The following is a 13496-nucleotide window of genomic DNA, read 5'->3' on the forward strand; positions in this document are numbered from 1 at the left end:
TCAACAGCTGTGTAAACTCCACAAACACTGACACGTTCAGCTGAAGGTCTCCAGTTTACAGGGTCACTTTTAAAGCGGAACACCGGGAGAGACGCGTTCAAGGTGGGCTGAGAGAAGACTACTGTTACAAGCTGCTAAATCAAGAGAATCACAGCTTCTTCTTTGAAAAGTACACACACATACAAAAAAGATAGAACAAATAAAAACTAATGAAAGAAAGAGAAATCAAGAGAATCACAAATGGAAAAAACAATGACTGTGAAATGTTTTTGGAAAAATTCGAAAAAAAAAATTTGGAAAAAAAAAAAATGGAAAAAAAAAGCAAAAAAGAATTTGAAATTTTTTTTTGAAAATTTGAAAAAAAAAATTATTTTTTTTGAAAAAAAAAGAATTTTTTTTTTGGGAATTTTTTTATATTTGGAAAAAATAAATATGTGACAAAAACATTTTTGACCCGGAGCCTGTCGAAAAAATTTATTTTCCTCAAATTTAACTTGTGCTCCAAAAGCAGAAAAACATGAAAAAAAGTTAAAATTTTGCACCTGCAGTTAAAAACATGGAAAAAGCAGAGACTGAATCAACACGTGAGAGGAGATAAGCGCGAGTAGCAAAGACGTTTCAACACGGCTTCAAAATCCTTTTGAACTCAAAAAGCCGTGGCAGAGATCGGCCGGTGTTTTGGTTTAAACAGCGACCCTGTTAACTGCAGAACTCCACAAACACTGACACTTCAGCTGAAGGTCTCCAGTTTACAGGGTCACTTTTAAAAGCAGAACACCGGGAGAGAGACGCATTCACTGTGGGCTGAGAGAAGATTACTGTTACAAGCTGCTAAATCAAGAGAATCACAGCTTCTTCTTTTGAAAAGTACACACACATACAAAAAAGATAGAACATTTGAACATTGAACATTGCTCATTATGTAGCACGATAAAATTCAATTTGACCCGGGCACTCAGTGCAACATTTCTGAGGAGCTCGTGGTCAAAACGAACATTTAGTGATCTCTGTTTGAACTACAGCAGTTAATGTTGTTATGCCGGGCGAGCAGCAGAATAAGAAACAACACGCTAACTTCTGCCAAAATGAATCTGCGGCCAACTTCTCCGGCCAGCAGAGTTATTCCGTGCCCAGAGTTTGGCCGAGTCCTCCGGTCATTACGCTCTGCAGGAGCCGATCAGACTCCTGTTATGTGTTGGAGGAATTTTAAATATGCCGTTAGAGAGTCAGAGAGGAAGTGCCTGCTCACATTCCCATCACCACATTTCTGATGCTCATGTCATAAATGTGAGGAACATTTTGTTGGAAGTGTTTAATAACTGCATGTTGACATTGTGCATGACTAACATCAGACCGGGTCATGTTGCCTGACACAGCAGCCTGCTCGTACTAGCTTCTGTCTCTTATCTGCTGTAGTGAACGGCACAGCTCCCGCCTTCTCTGTCACTACTGCTGTTGCCGCGTCTGCTGCTGCTGCCGCCGCCGCCGCTGCTGTAACCTCTAACCCCCCAGTTCTGCCCCCCGCTCTGCCTGCTCGAGACACTAACCCCTGGGCTAAGACCCCAGGAGGGGCCCCGGCCTCAGCACAGCCAGGTAAGCAGCACTTCAGAGGCCTGATCCAGGAGTGTGCATGTCACAGGACGCACTGAGAGTGAACTGTCGGATGTATCTTGAGTTTGAGAAGTTGAGAGTCAAACTACAAGATCAGATGTGTGTTAAATGTGTGTCTAACATGAGTCTGGTCCTGCTGGAGGTCTCTGCCTGTTAAAGGAAGTTTGTCCTTGCTGCTGTGACTAAATGCTGCAGAGCGCTCTGCTCATGGTGGATTAAGATGAAATAGAATCTTATCTTGTTGTTTGGTCTTTGTAAACAACGAAACAAGGAGTGCAGTCTAGACCTGCTCTGTTTGTGAAGAGTCTTTGGAGCTTTATGGATAAAGAGTGATTGATTAAAGATAGAGGAAGAGTTTTTATCTTCTTATTTATCTGACAGCAGCTCAAATAGTTTCTAAATGTTAATTTGTAAAACAATCTGAGTGAGCTGAAGTGATGAATCCTCCTCTGTTGTTTGTCTGACGATCGTTCACTCACTTTGTTTGCCTTTCTGTCAACAGGAAGTAACTGGACAGCCCCCACCCCGGTGATCGTGGTCCCCCCCTCGTCCTCCCCCGTCATGTCCTCCCACAGACGCACCCCGTCTGAAGCAGACCGGTGGTTAGAAGAAGTCACAAAGTCTGTACGAGCCCCGTTGCCTAACCCAATCCTCGCCGGGGCCACGCCTCCCCCGCAGCCATTCACGGCTCCCGTTCTACCGATGCCTGTGGCTGCCCCTCCCTCCGTTCCTCCGGTGGCCTTCATGTCCTCTCTGCCCCCCGCGGTGCCCATGTTGCCCCCTCGACAGCCAGCCTTCCAGCCTCAGGCTCCGGCCTCCTACCCGATGCCGAACGGGCTGCCGTTCCCTCAGGCCAGCGTCCCCGTGGTCGGCATCACGCCCTCGCAGATGGTGGCCAATGTGTTCGGCTCGGCCACGCAACCCCAGCCCTACCCGATCCCGGCCCCCACAACACAGCTCGATGCCCAGGCTGTAGGCCACATCAGCCCCTTTATCAAACCCCCGCAGCCCGCTGCAGTGCACCCCGCCCCCCTCCAGCCAGCCAATGGCAGTGTGACCTTTAACGGGGCAGACAGCTGGGCCGCCCCGTCCCAACTGGCTCCATCATCCCCAGCCACCCAGCCGCCCCAGCAGCAGCAGGAAGATGCCTTTGAGGCCCAGTGGGCAGCCTTGGAGGGCCGCTCCCGCCAGCGCACCACACCCTCCCCGACAAATCCCTTCTCCACTGAGCTGCACAAGACTTTTGAGATCCAGCTCTGAAGGCTGCGTCTGAGATTAGAAAGGCCCGGACAATAGAGAGGCCGCCTTAGTGCAGAGGGGAGATGTGTGCTTGACTCAAGAAGAGAGGGAACGGCTTTCTCTCTCTCTTATCTCGGTTTCAGTGGACAAGCTCAGCCGGGCAAAACAGAACTGGGAGAGCGTGGAGAGCGGGGGGGAGTCAGCAGGGAGCAGAGTCCCTCACAGCAGAGAGGAGAGAAAAAAGAAACTGGCTGCTGCTGACGGCGAGAGTGCAGCTCCCCGATGTGTCATTAGCTTTGTCTGTAATGTTTTGTTTGTGCTGTGGAGAGCAAGGTCATCCTTACCCTGTGGAATATCTGTGTTGAGCCACACCCAGCCCCATGTCAACCCCCCCAGCACCCACTCAGGTGCCGCGGCTCCCGTCTCCTACCTGCTTTTGCTCAATCCAGTTCCCGGCGCCCCCTGTTGGCAGAACGAGATCTCCCTCACCTGGCAGAGGACCTGCAGCACTGAGAGAACTCGGCTTCCGCACGAGAAGTTCTCGTTGTTAACTTCCCGATCAGAAGAATAGAGTGAGACAATGCCAAAATCTTTATTTTTATGCATTAAGTATATTTTAAATAGCTTTGGAATCTAACAGAAGAGTTGTAAGTAATCGTGCCAAAGGCACAGGCTAGCTACAATGAGACATGTTCCTGTATACAAGAAATGACCGTATATATTATACATAAAAAATATATATATCTATAAAGAATCTATACTGTACACACAGCTTACAGCAGTGCTAATTTCTAATGTGATGTAAAGAGATTTGTGAAGGGACAGCTGCTTTACTTTGTTTTTATTTTAATGTTTTATTTTTGAAGAAATCTCTTTATTTCCGTCTGTTGCATCCTGTGATTGGATGCAAAGCATCTCACTGTAAATAGGGTATCATTGCAGCAACAATCAATGTGGACCTGGTGGTGGTGCCCGACTGGTTGCCTCTCTTCTTCTCTGTGCTCAGTTTGAATAGTTCGTACACATCAGTACTCAACACTTCTTCTGTCTCCACCGTCGTTCTTTTTGTGTGGTAACGATCCTGTTTTTTATTTAATGCAGTAGGATGAGTCGTCTTCTGTTTCACCACCTCTTATATTATTATTTTTTTAAGTAGTTGATTTCCAAATTTTATTATGCACAAGCACTAAAGTAGATGATTTGACCTCACAGGTGACCTTGATCAACACAGGTGAGTTAGTCTGTAGTGCTGACTCGGCCTGACGCTCAACAGAAAACTACAGGGAGATAAACGGTTTCATCTCTCACTCTCTGATTTCTCTGTCATGTTTTTATTTTTTTAAATCAAGCCTGTGAATATGATCTATTATCTGATCTATTTTTCCATTTTGTAATTATTTCATTACTTTGTTCCACTTCTTTGGAGAAATATTGAAGCTAAAAGATTGAATAAATTGATGGTGGTAGAGGAAAAAGTGGTCTGTGTTCTTGAGTGAATACCGTCATTTTCAGGACGTATGATGTGATGAAATCTGTCAGCATTAATCCTTAAAGAAGAGAGTCACTTAGTCAAGCTTTTCAGAGATCAGAGTTTTCTCCTTTCTTATAAAGAATATATTCCGTTTTTTTATATTTGTTAAATTGAAAACAAAGAAATTAAACAAGCAAACATTTGGTCAGATATTCACATTAGAGACTGTACAAGCCTCAGTGTTTTTAAAATTAAACTGAAATTATGGCTCAAGGAAACACAATCATGTAATAACTGAGTTAATCTTCTGAATGCATCAAAAACTAGAGACAATGAAATGTAATTTTATATATATCGTTATTAGTGATGGACAGTGTTGAGTAGCCTATGTATTGTTTTAAATGCCAGTGTGTTTTTTATCATTTGTATTGTACATTTGTTTACATCTTCCTGCCCAGGGACCACAGATGAAAATTAGCTTATAGCTAACTTTGGCTTGACAGTTTTTGTTTTACATAGCCCCTGTCAAATAAAGTACTGAAACAGTACAGTACAGTACTTAAAGCTGCTGTGAGGAACTTTTGATTTATATCAATTTTGGTGCCCCATTGTGGACAAAGTGATACCTCTTATCTCTTGTTCTGTACATGCAAAAGTAGTGTTTTCAACAAAAACCTCATCCTGCTGTCTTTTAACATTTTAATTTATCACACAATGTGATTATTTGCCATGAAAACAGCTGAAAAAGGATGTCAAGCCAAATGTCAATCATGTGGTCTGACACCTACCTCCACAGAGCGGTTTAAGGCATTTAAAATGACAACAGAGAAGGTATCTGTGTTGTTGTGGATGGTCTTGTTTTCTTTGAGGGTCATAAAGAGGTATCAGTGTTGGTTTCAGTCTGTTTCTCAGCTGGTGAAAAACTCCTCATAGTGCCTTTAAGGATTTAAATAATAAAGCATTATCACAAGAAAACCAATGAGAGAAATTAACCTGTAAAAATGACAAAACCAGCTTTGTTGTCCTGATAAAACAAGAAAACAAATTAACTCGTGTAATAGAAAAAAATAACGAGATATGTAAGTCAAGATTTAAAAAAGAAAAAACAACTTTTCATCACAGGAAAGCGGAGTAAATAAATGTATGGATGTCTCCTCAGGGCTTCCATACTTTTTAATGCATGTAGTTCCCTCATCTGTCCGGCAGGGGGCGCTGTGTGCAGAGCTGCGTCGTTATAAAACCAGCCCGGAAACCATGGCTCAGATTAGCATATAAAAGCAAAGGTACATGTGCGGGAAGCTGGCGTTGTGTTGGATTAAAGCGTGAAGGTAAGTTTTAAACTTCACACAGTGAACTGAAAACACTCCTCTGTGATTAAACTTCACCTCTGACTGTCTGTCACTGAGACCTGTGAGTCAACAAGCCGAGAGGGACAGAGTTCACCGGCTAGCTGCTAACAGAGCTAACGTTAGTGTAACTTTACCTCCATGATAAAAACGACTCAGACAAACGATTCTTTAACAAACAGCTTAACTCAGAGGAGATCCACTCCTCCATCTCATCCTCCTGTTCTCTCAGTATAAACAGTAACTACAGGAGAAGTGATCTAACGTTAGCTGTGAGAGTTAGCTGTGAGAGTTAGCTGTGAAGCTGGACCTTCATTCTAATGGTTTAATGACTGTATAAACATCTTTACTCTTAGTGACGTAACAGCCTAACGGTCGACCGAGCACGAGCCACTAACAGCCGTTAACTTTCGAATGTAAGGTAAAAAAAACAGTCGAAACACCTTTTAACAAGCTAACCAGGTAACCACACAACATCACCTGTGACAGGTGTTAAAGCGGATTATGTTACCCAATTATTCAGCACCCTTCTTACCACAGCAGCTCAGCCTTTACTTTCCTTTTCATTACAGTCGACGTGGCTGTTTAATGTTAAAACGGACACATTTTAAAGCACTACGTGATTACCTGGAGACCACGTTTAGTTAGCTATCAGGGAGGAGTCGAATCGTGATGTTCGAATATTCGATTAATCGGTTAATTAAAAAAAAAGTCGAATAGCTAGTGTGACTATTATATTATCTTTAAAGTGTATTTTAATACCCCCTGGTTGTAATGTGGTACAACTGCCTGACATTAGTTGTAAGGAATCTAAAAGCTGTTCACTTATTGACATTAAATAACAAAAAACTTCCATAATAATGTCATATATTTGATTAAACACCACACGTCTCAAAAAAATGTCGCCACCTGTATTTAACAAACCACATAGGTAACTTATTTAACCCTAACTTATTAACTTCACTTATCTCCTGTTATCCTTTGGGTCAATTTGACCCCAGTCAATGTTTAACGTCTCTAAAAAATATGGTTAACATATTTTTATTCGCTTCATATTTCATGACTTTTCTTAATTCAAAGGGGACAGCTGGGTAAACATAAAAATTAATATGATATGTTCCAATTTCCTCCACATATTTTATACGCATCTGTGTTCCTTGGGGTCAGTTTGACCCCTGGCTGTTTTAGCGGTTTAAAACAGAAGAAATATCTACCTGTTAGACATTTGTTTTGGTTGTTTTTGGATGATACTGAGGTCACTATAACAAACAATTTTATTATCTAGAAAAGAAAAAGCTCTGCTTTAGGGCCCTAACCTGACATCACCACACCTGTCGTACTGTGAGAACGTCTGATGGGTTGAACAACATGGGACAAGGGGGACATTTCTTTCAGATTTTGCCAGGGAGCATAAGATTGGACTCTGGAGCAGAAGTTTATGTGGTCTGACAAGTCCAGATTCATGTTCCAGAGTGATGGGTGCATCCTGGTAAGAAGAGAGGCGGTGAAGTGATGCACCCATCACGCCACCTAGTGCCTACCGTACAAGCCTGGGGGGGGCGGTGTAATGATCTTGGATGCTGCAGTCAGGTCAGGTCTAGGTTCAGGAATGAGGTCAACAGACGACCTGAGTACTGAACCAGGTCTTTCCATCACTGGAGTTCCTCTTCCCTGATGGCACGGGGGTATTCCAAGATGAAGATGCTGATGCTGATCATCAGACCCTGCTTTCTGCGTCTAACACTGACCTCCCACTCTGTCCATCCTCTATCTACATACACACACACACACACACGCCGCTCAGTGTGAAGCAGCTGGCCTGAGAAGACGCTCCCGTCGGAATCAAAGTTGGTGTTTCTAATTTATGAACCATTGAACTGAAGATGTTATCTTTGTCGTTCCAGAAGGATGCATCTCATGTCCGGATCAATACAGCAGAGCCAGGTTTGCATGGCGTCCCACTGACACAGGACAGGTAACACATCTTTTATCTTCTGATTGTAACCATTAAAGTTAGAATGATCAGATCTGACACTTTAAAAAGCTTCTCTTCTGTGTTCTTGTCTCCAGATTTGCACTTTCCATCACTCCAAACCATCATGTCTCAACGAGGACCTTTAACTGCTGTCATCACGACAGTGTTAGGGGCGACGTTAGGCGGGCTGCTCATATGGCGGGTGTACCGGACCAAAAGGAAGAGGCTGCCTTTCATCCAGAAGGTGGCTGATCCCGTGGAGGCTCCGTGTCCTGTGGAAAAGAAGTTCACCGCCGTGGAGTACGAAGAACCAGAAACGCCACTCGTACAAGAGAAAGAGTTTAAGGCTGTGGAGTGTCAGACCTCTCAGCTGCCCCCTGCCGTGCAGATACCGACCTCAGACCAGCTGCTGGGAGTCAAACCGGTGATGGTGAGCTCCGTGGAGGAATGGCAGCAGCTGTGGCCGCTGATGGAAAAGGAGCTGTCGGTGTTCCCCGTGTTGGGGCTCGACTGTGAATGGGTAAGGACTGGAGGCTGAGAGATACTAGTTTGATGATTCCTCCTGGCTTCATGTGGATGACACAGAATCATCTGATCCGGCTCTTTCTTCTCGCAGGTGTCTACAAAAGGCCGAACGTCTGCGGTCTCCCTGCTACAGATGTCCTCGTACTCGGGTCTCTGTGTCCTGGTGAGGCTGTTGGGCTTTCGCAGCGGTCAGCAGACGTTCCCTCTCAGCTTCCTGGAAGTGCTCAGAGACCCGCACATTTTAAAAGTCGGCGTCGGCTGCTACGAAGACGGAAAGCGTCTGACTCGTGACTACGGTCTGTCGCTGTCGTGTACGGTCGACCTGCGCTACATCGCCTTGAGACAGAGGTCCACTTCCTGCTGCTTTAAGTCATTCTGCTCTCTCCTGGTTTGTCTCTGTGAGTCTCATCCTGATCCGTTTGAATTCTGTCTCCTTCTTTCAGGCAAACTAAAGTGAGTAACGGCCTGAGCCTGAAGTCTCTGGCAGCAGATCTGTTGGATGTGTCTCTGGATAAATCTCTGGAGCTGCGCTGCAGTGACTGGGAGGCAGATCACCTGACCACAGAGCAGGTGATTCACTGTTTGACAGGCCGCTCCACGTTCATCATTTCTCTTATTCATCACATCTGTTAAGAATACAAAATCTCAAAAATGCTCTGAGGATCTTTTTGCTTCAGCGTGTATCCTCATCCAAAGAGCGTCTAAGACAAAGTCCATAGCAGAGAAGGAGGATCTGTTTTAGCTGATCCTGATTAGGGTTATCAGATCAGGTGAAGCACTTCATTTCTAAGAGGACATAAACTCCAGAAAGTCAAAGGTTGCTCTCTTGTGAGACTCTTGTGTCTTACGGCAACATAAAAGAGAAACATCCAATCACAGCGTCCGCTCAAGATGACTGAAAGTGCAACCTTGACTGATCATGTTAGAGTCTAGTTTTGCTGATTCCTCTCCTCTCTTCCTCCAAACTTAAGTCTTCTGTTCTCTCTCCCACCAGATGACCTACGCTGCCAGAGACGCCCAAGTCTCAGTCGCCCTCTTCCTCCGTCTCCTCGGCCTCCACTCTGAAGCCAGTCCCGCGTTTTCCAGCGGGTGCTCGTACTCCGAGTTGGCGTCCCGCTGCCAGGGCCTGGTGGACGTTCCTTTCAGGGGCCGAGGAGACGGAGAAGACAGGAGCGCGGACGGAGAGAGGAGGCGGAGGACGCGGAAACCGTCCTCTTTTGAAAGCCCAGAGTCTGGAGATCAGCAAGTCCCAGACCCTCGAAAGAACAACAAGAGGAAACCGCTGGGTGTGGGCTACTCCGCCAGGTGAGGAGGGACCACGACGCTATCAAACGAGACATGATGTGCTTCCAATCCCAAAAGCCTGCTCCTTTTTCTTCTCTCCTCTTTTATCTGACATAAAACTCTCTCTCTGTCTCACAGGAAGTCTCCTCTCTATGATAACTGCTTCCTGCACGCTCCAGACGGCCAGCCTCTGTGTACCTGCGACAAGAAGAAAGCCAAATGGTACCTAGATAAAGGAATAGGAGGTACACTAGATAACTCTAACATTACTACATGAAATCACAACGTCAGATCATCAATTTCAAAACATCTCCCTCATTCAAAAACTACTGCACGATCCAGAACCTTCAGAGCCCTCATGTGTGGAGGAAAGGTTTTGAAGTATTTGATTCATGAGCATGTTGAGCTTCCTGCACGGTCTCAGATTCTAATCTGAAGTCCTGAGATGCATGTTGAAGCTTTATGTGTATAAAACTTTCGACACACTCCAAAAAGGGAAAGGGAGAATAATTCACGGCCCCTGAGATTCTGATCTCCCATCCCTGCCCCTCGTCTGCATGTCACCCCTTCACTGTCTGTCCCCTCACATCCTGTCTGTCTCCATCAGTCCCGTCATTAAAGGTAAAAGTCTCTGATTGTATAACAAACCGTCTCTTTGCTGACTCCTCAGTGCTGCAGAGTGAAGATCCCTTCGTCGTGAGGCTGCTGTTTGAGCCGTCGGGACGTCCTGATTCTCAGCAGGACTATTACCTCACCGCTAAAGAGAACCTCTGTGTGGTCTGCGGGAAAGCAGATTCATACATCAGGTGAGAGATCTTCATCGGATTGTTTGATTTCTATCAAAACAGAAAGTGTTTGGAGTCACTCTGAAGATCAAGAAGAGGAAAGTTAAGTCTGATTTATACTTCTGTGTGGCCCCTCCTATTTCAGCCTTAAGAGTCTAAAGTCTGAAACAGATGTTTGGGTCTCTGATCAGATGTTAAGTAGTCGTAGCTGGATGAGTTATTTCAGCTCTGCAGGACAATCTAATAAATCTCTAAAGTCAAAGGCTCTGTGCTCCGTCATGTTTTGATTATTCAGTGACACTTCTTCACACATCACTTCTGATTCACTCATGTCCTCTCTCACCGCTCCAGGAAAAACATTGTGCCGCACGAGTACAGGCGGCACTTCCCCACCGAGATGAAGGACCACAACTCCCACGACATCCTGCTGCTCTGCACCAGCTGCCACGCCGCCTCCAACGTGCACGACAGCTTCCTGAAGCAGCAGCTGGCCGAGGAGTTCGCCGCCCCTCAGGGCTGCGAGGAGGGAGTCCGCCTCCTAGAGGACTCGGACCGACGGCGGGTACGCTCGGCGGCCCGCGCGCTCCTCACAGCCGGAGACGGACTCCCCGAGCAGCGACGAGACGAGCTGCAGGATCTGATCAAAGGCTTCCTGGAGATGAACGAGGTGGAGGAGCTGAAGGAGGACAATCTGCAGCAGGCCGCTGGTTTGGAAACCAGGTGAGATCAGAATTTTACAAGCCTTTGAAACAAGTTTAAACAAGTTGCATGTTGTGTCTAAGCTGTAGTGCAGCGACCCGCCACTAGTCTGGGCTGCAGCTCCTTTTAAAGCTCTACTACCTGGATGTAAACCAGCACAGGTGACAGATGTCGTCCCGTGGTGCAGCTTGGTTTGTCAGTATGTTGATCCAGTAAATGGAGATAAAGTTGAATGAAGTGTGAAGTGATCCAATCCTTCTCCAAAGTTTGAGTAACACAGACCGGTTTGTTTTGATCTGGATTACTCCAGGACTGGATTACCTGGTCTTATGTAATCAATGTTTTCCTTTCCTCCAACCTGATTTGAATATTTGATCCATCCAAAGCTTTAATCCTGCTGGATTACTCTTGAACTACAGAGTCCAGGCTCTAAGTGCATCGTAGAGTCTGACCCCTCCTCTCTCCTCCTCCTCCTCCTCCTGCAGGATCTTCAACGAGGCGTACGTGCCTCACGGTCTGAAGGTGGTTCAGGCTCACGCAGAGCAGGGCCTGCAGGGCCTGATGGATCTGGAGCGTCGCTGGAGGCAGCACTTCCTCACCACCATGCAGCCTCGACACCTCCCTCCTCTCTGGTCCGTCGACCACAACCACAGCAAGTTCCTCCGCAAGTACGGAGAGGACCTGCCGATCAAACTCAACTGACGGGTCTGATGGGGGACCGCACGAGGACCAGAAGCTGCTACAGACCGAGGCAAGAAAACTGAGTTCACTCGCCTGATGGTCAGACTTTCACAGCCACTCTTTCTATTTCTCAAGCCAAATTCTTTCTTTTTTTAAAGTGAGCAGACGAATGAACTGACACACCAGCCGGGCTGAAACGTGTCCAGCATGCGAACGCAGCTGAGGAACTCTGGACCACGTTTCTCTCGCTCTCTGGTGACGTTTGAACAATCTGCGGAAATCCCGAGCTGCTTTGCATAGAGTTTGATTTTAATAAGATTTAAATTATTTAACACTCTGCTTGTTTTCAGTCTATTGTCTGTTTTAAGTCAATAGATGAAAGGTGAGCTCCTCAGAAGCGTCATGAAATCAAACTCCGTCTTCGCCCTGTTTCCTTCTTAAAGAGGAGTTTGGTTTCTCGGCGCCTTCAGGCTCCGTCTCAGAGGTGTGTGTATAATTTCACGGCGGGAGACGGATGTAAAGACAGTAAAGTTGGCTCATTTAGCTCATCATGTAACCCCTCCGATGTTTGTGTCCTGCTGCTGACTCTCCTGACGGTCGGGACTCGTCTATGGCTCGTGTTTTAACGTGCCTCTTAATCCCCGATCCGGACCGGAGACCCGGAGCAGCCGGACGCGACCTCCTTTTCCCGTTTACAGCCGTTTCACTTCGACGTCTTTGCACAGAACCCAAACAGCACAGTGAAGAAGAGGTGCCAACTTTAATGTGATCCATGAACTTCAGCGTAACACTAACTCCCCTCCGTCCTCCCGCTCTCCTCTTTGCAAGGCAGATTTATCTTTTAGAGCGCCATAGATTTATTAACGACAGCTGCTTTGTCTTGAGTCCTGGATGTAAGCCTGCAAGCTGTTGTGTTTTCCTAAATTGTGAATGATAAAAAATAATAAAAGTAATGTTTGTATTAAAGGTGACATATTATGATCTTTTTCATCAACATATATTGTTCTAAGAGGTCCACAAAACATGTCTTTAAAGTTTATGCTCATAAAAACACTTTGAAATCAGATTCTGGTCTGCCTGTAAACCGCTCTTTTTCAGCCCTGCTCAGAACAGGCTGTTTTCTGTGTCTGTGCCTTTAAATGAGAATGAGCTCTCTGACCACGCCCCCTCAGGAAGTGGGTGTGTCCTCGGCCGTCCAGCACGTTGATCTAATGTTTACATGTTGGCTGAATATACACGGCTGCTCACAGACCCGCGTTACTTCAACCCTCTGAAACTGATCCAGAATCTGATCCTGACGGAGAGGCGCCTGCAGCAGGACCTTTCTGAAGGATTGGTCACAGATTTAGTGTTTCTTGTTGTTTTATTTATCAGTATGTCGACGTGTGTCTTGGTACACAGCTATGAAACATAGACTGTAAATAAAAACGGACAGCGTTGCTCCGCCTCTTCCTGTTGTACGGTTCTGAAGCCAAATCCCTCTCCTGGGCGCCGCCATTGTGCAGCCAGAGCCTGTGAAGCCACTGTAATAAGCTCCGCCCTACAGCGTGACATCACAAGACGCTTTGTGTCCTTTGAAGTTTCCCTCCACGGCGGCTATGAATCAAACAGGAAGTGAAACCCCGTTTTTTAAACTCTAATAACGAAAAAGAAACTGTTCAGAAAAAAGAGGCCTTGAACACAAAACAGTGAAATACTAACTACATATCACCACAGCATACGGATGGAGGAACATTCGTACCATGTGTATTTATTTTTTAAAGTTTGACTGCTCCCCCATTCAGATGAATGGTGGAGATGGATTTTTTGACCTATACTGCAGCCAGCCACCAGGGGGCAGACACTCCGCTGAAAGCCTCACCACAGGGGAGCATCCGGCT

The 13496-nt window shown here is 45.9% G+C and overlaps 2 protein-coding genes across 8 annotated transcripts in view; both read left to right on the top strand.

The window, feature by feature from the left end:
- The window catches only part of numb (NUMB endocytic adaptor protein), a 66448-nt gene extending 62120 nt beyond the window's left edge, over positions 1-4328 (top strand). For 3 of the 5 annotated variants that reach the window (XM_034675308.1, XM_034675310.1, XM_034675309.1), the window contains 2 exons: positions 1417-1593; positions 2114-4328. In XM_034675308.1, the coding sequence (XP_034531199.1) occupies positions 1417-1593; positions 2114-2871 (935 nt within the window). In that variant the 3' untranslated portion in view covers positions 2872-4328. The remainder of the gene's footprint in view (positions 1-1416; positions 1594-2113) is intronic. The other 2 variants (XM_034675311.1, XM_034675312.1) reach the window with 1 other exon arrangement.
- A 1190-nt stretch (positions 4329-5518) lies between these two features.
- Positions 5519-12582, top strand: exd2 (exonuclease 3'-5' domain containing 2). 3 transcript variants are annotated; one of them, XM_034674429.1, is made up of 11 exons: positions 5519-5649; positions 7572-7642; positions 7738-8162; positions 8259-8515; positions 8611-8737; positions 9162-9472; positions 9590-9696; positions 10122-10257; positions 10588-10956; positions 11421-11686; positions 11775-12582. In XM_034674429.1, exons 3-10 carry the CDS (start codon positions 7767-7769, stop codon positions 11635-11637), a joined length of 1920 nt encoding a protein of 639 aa, XP_034530320.1. In that variant the 5' UTR covers positions 5519-5649; positions 7572-7642; positions 7738-7766; the 3' UTR covers positions 11638-11686; positions 11775-12582. The 3 variants fall into 3 exon arrangements, with proteins under 3 accessions (XP_034530320.1, XP_034530318.1, XP_034530319.1); XM_034674427.1 differs by having other exon boundaries at positions 11421-12582; XM_034674428.1 differs by having other exon boundaries at positions 5565-5649; positions 7575-7642; positions 11421-12582.
- Positions 12583-13496: the final 914 nt, after the last annotated feature.

This window comes from Notolabrus celidotus, chromosome 22 (assembly GCF_009762535.1).
Source record: "Notolabrus celidotus isolate fNotCel1 chromosome 22, fNotCel1.pri, whole genome shotgun sequence".
In the NCBI taxonomy this organism is placed as follows: domain Eukaryota; kingdom Metazoa; phylum Chordata; class Actinopteri; order Labriformes; family Labridae; genus Notolabrus; species Notolabrus celidotus.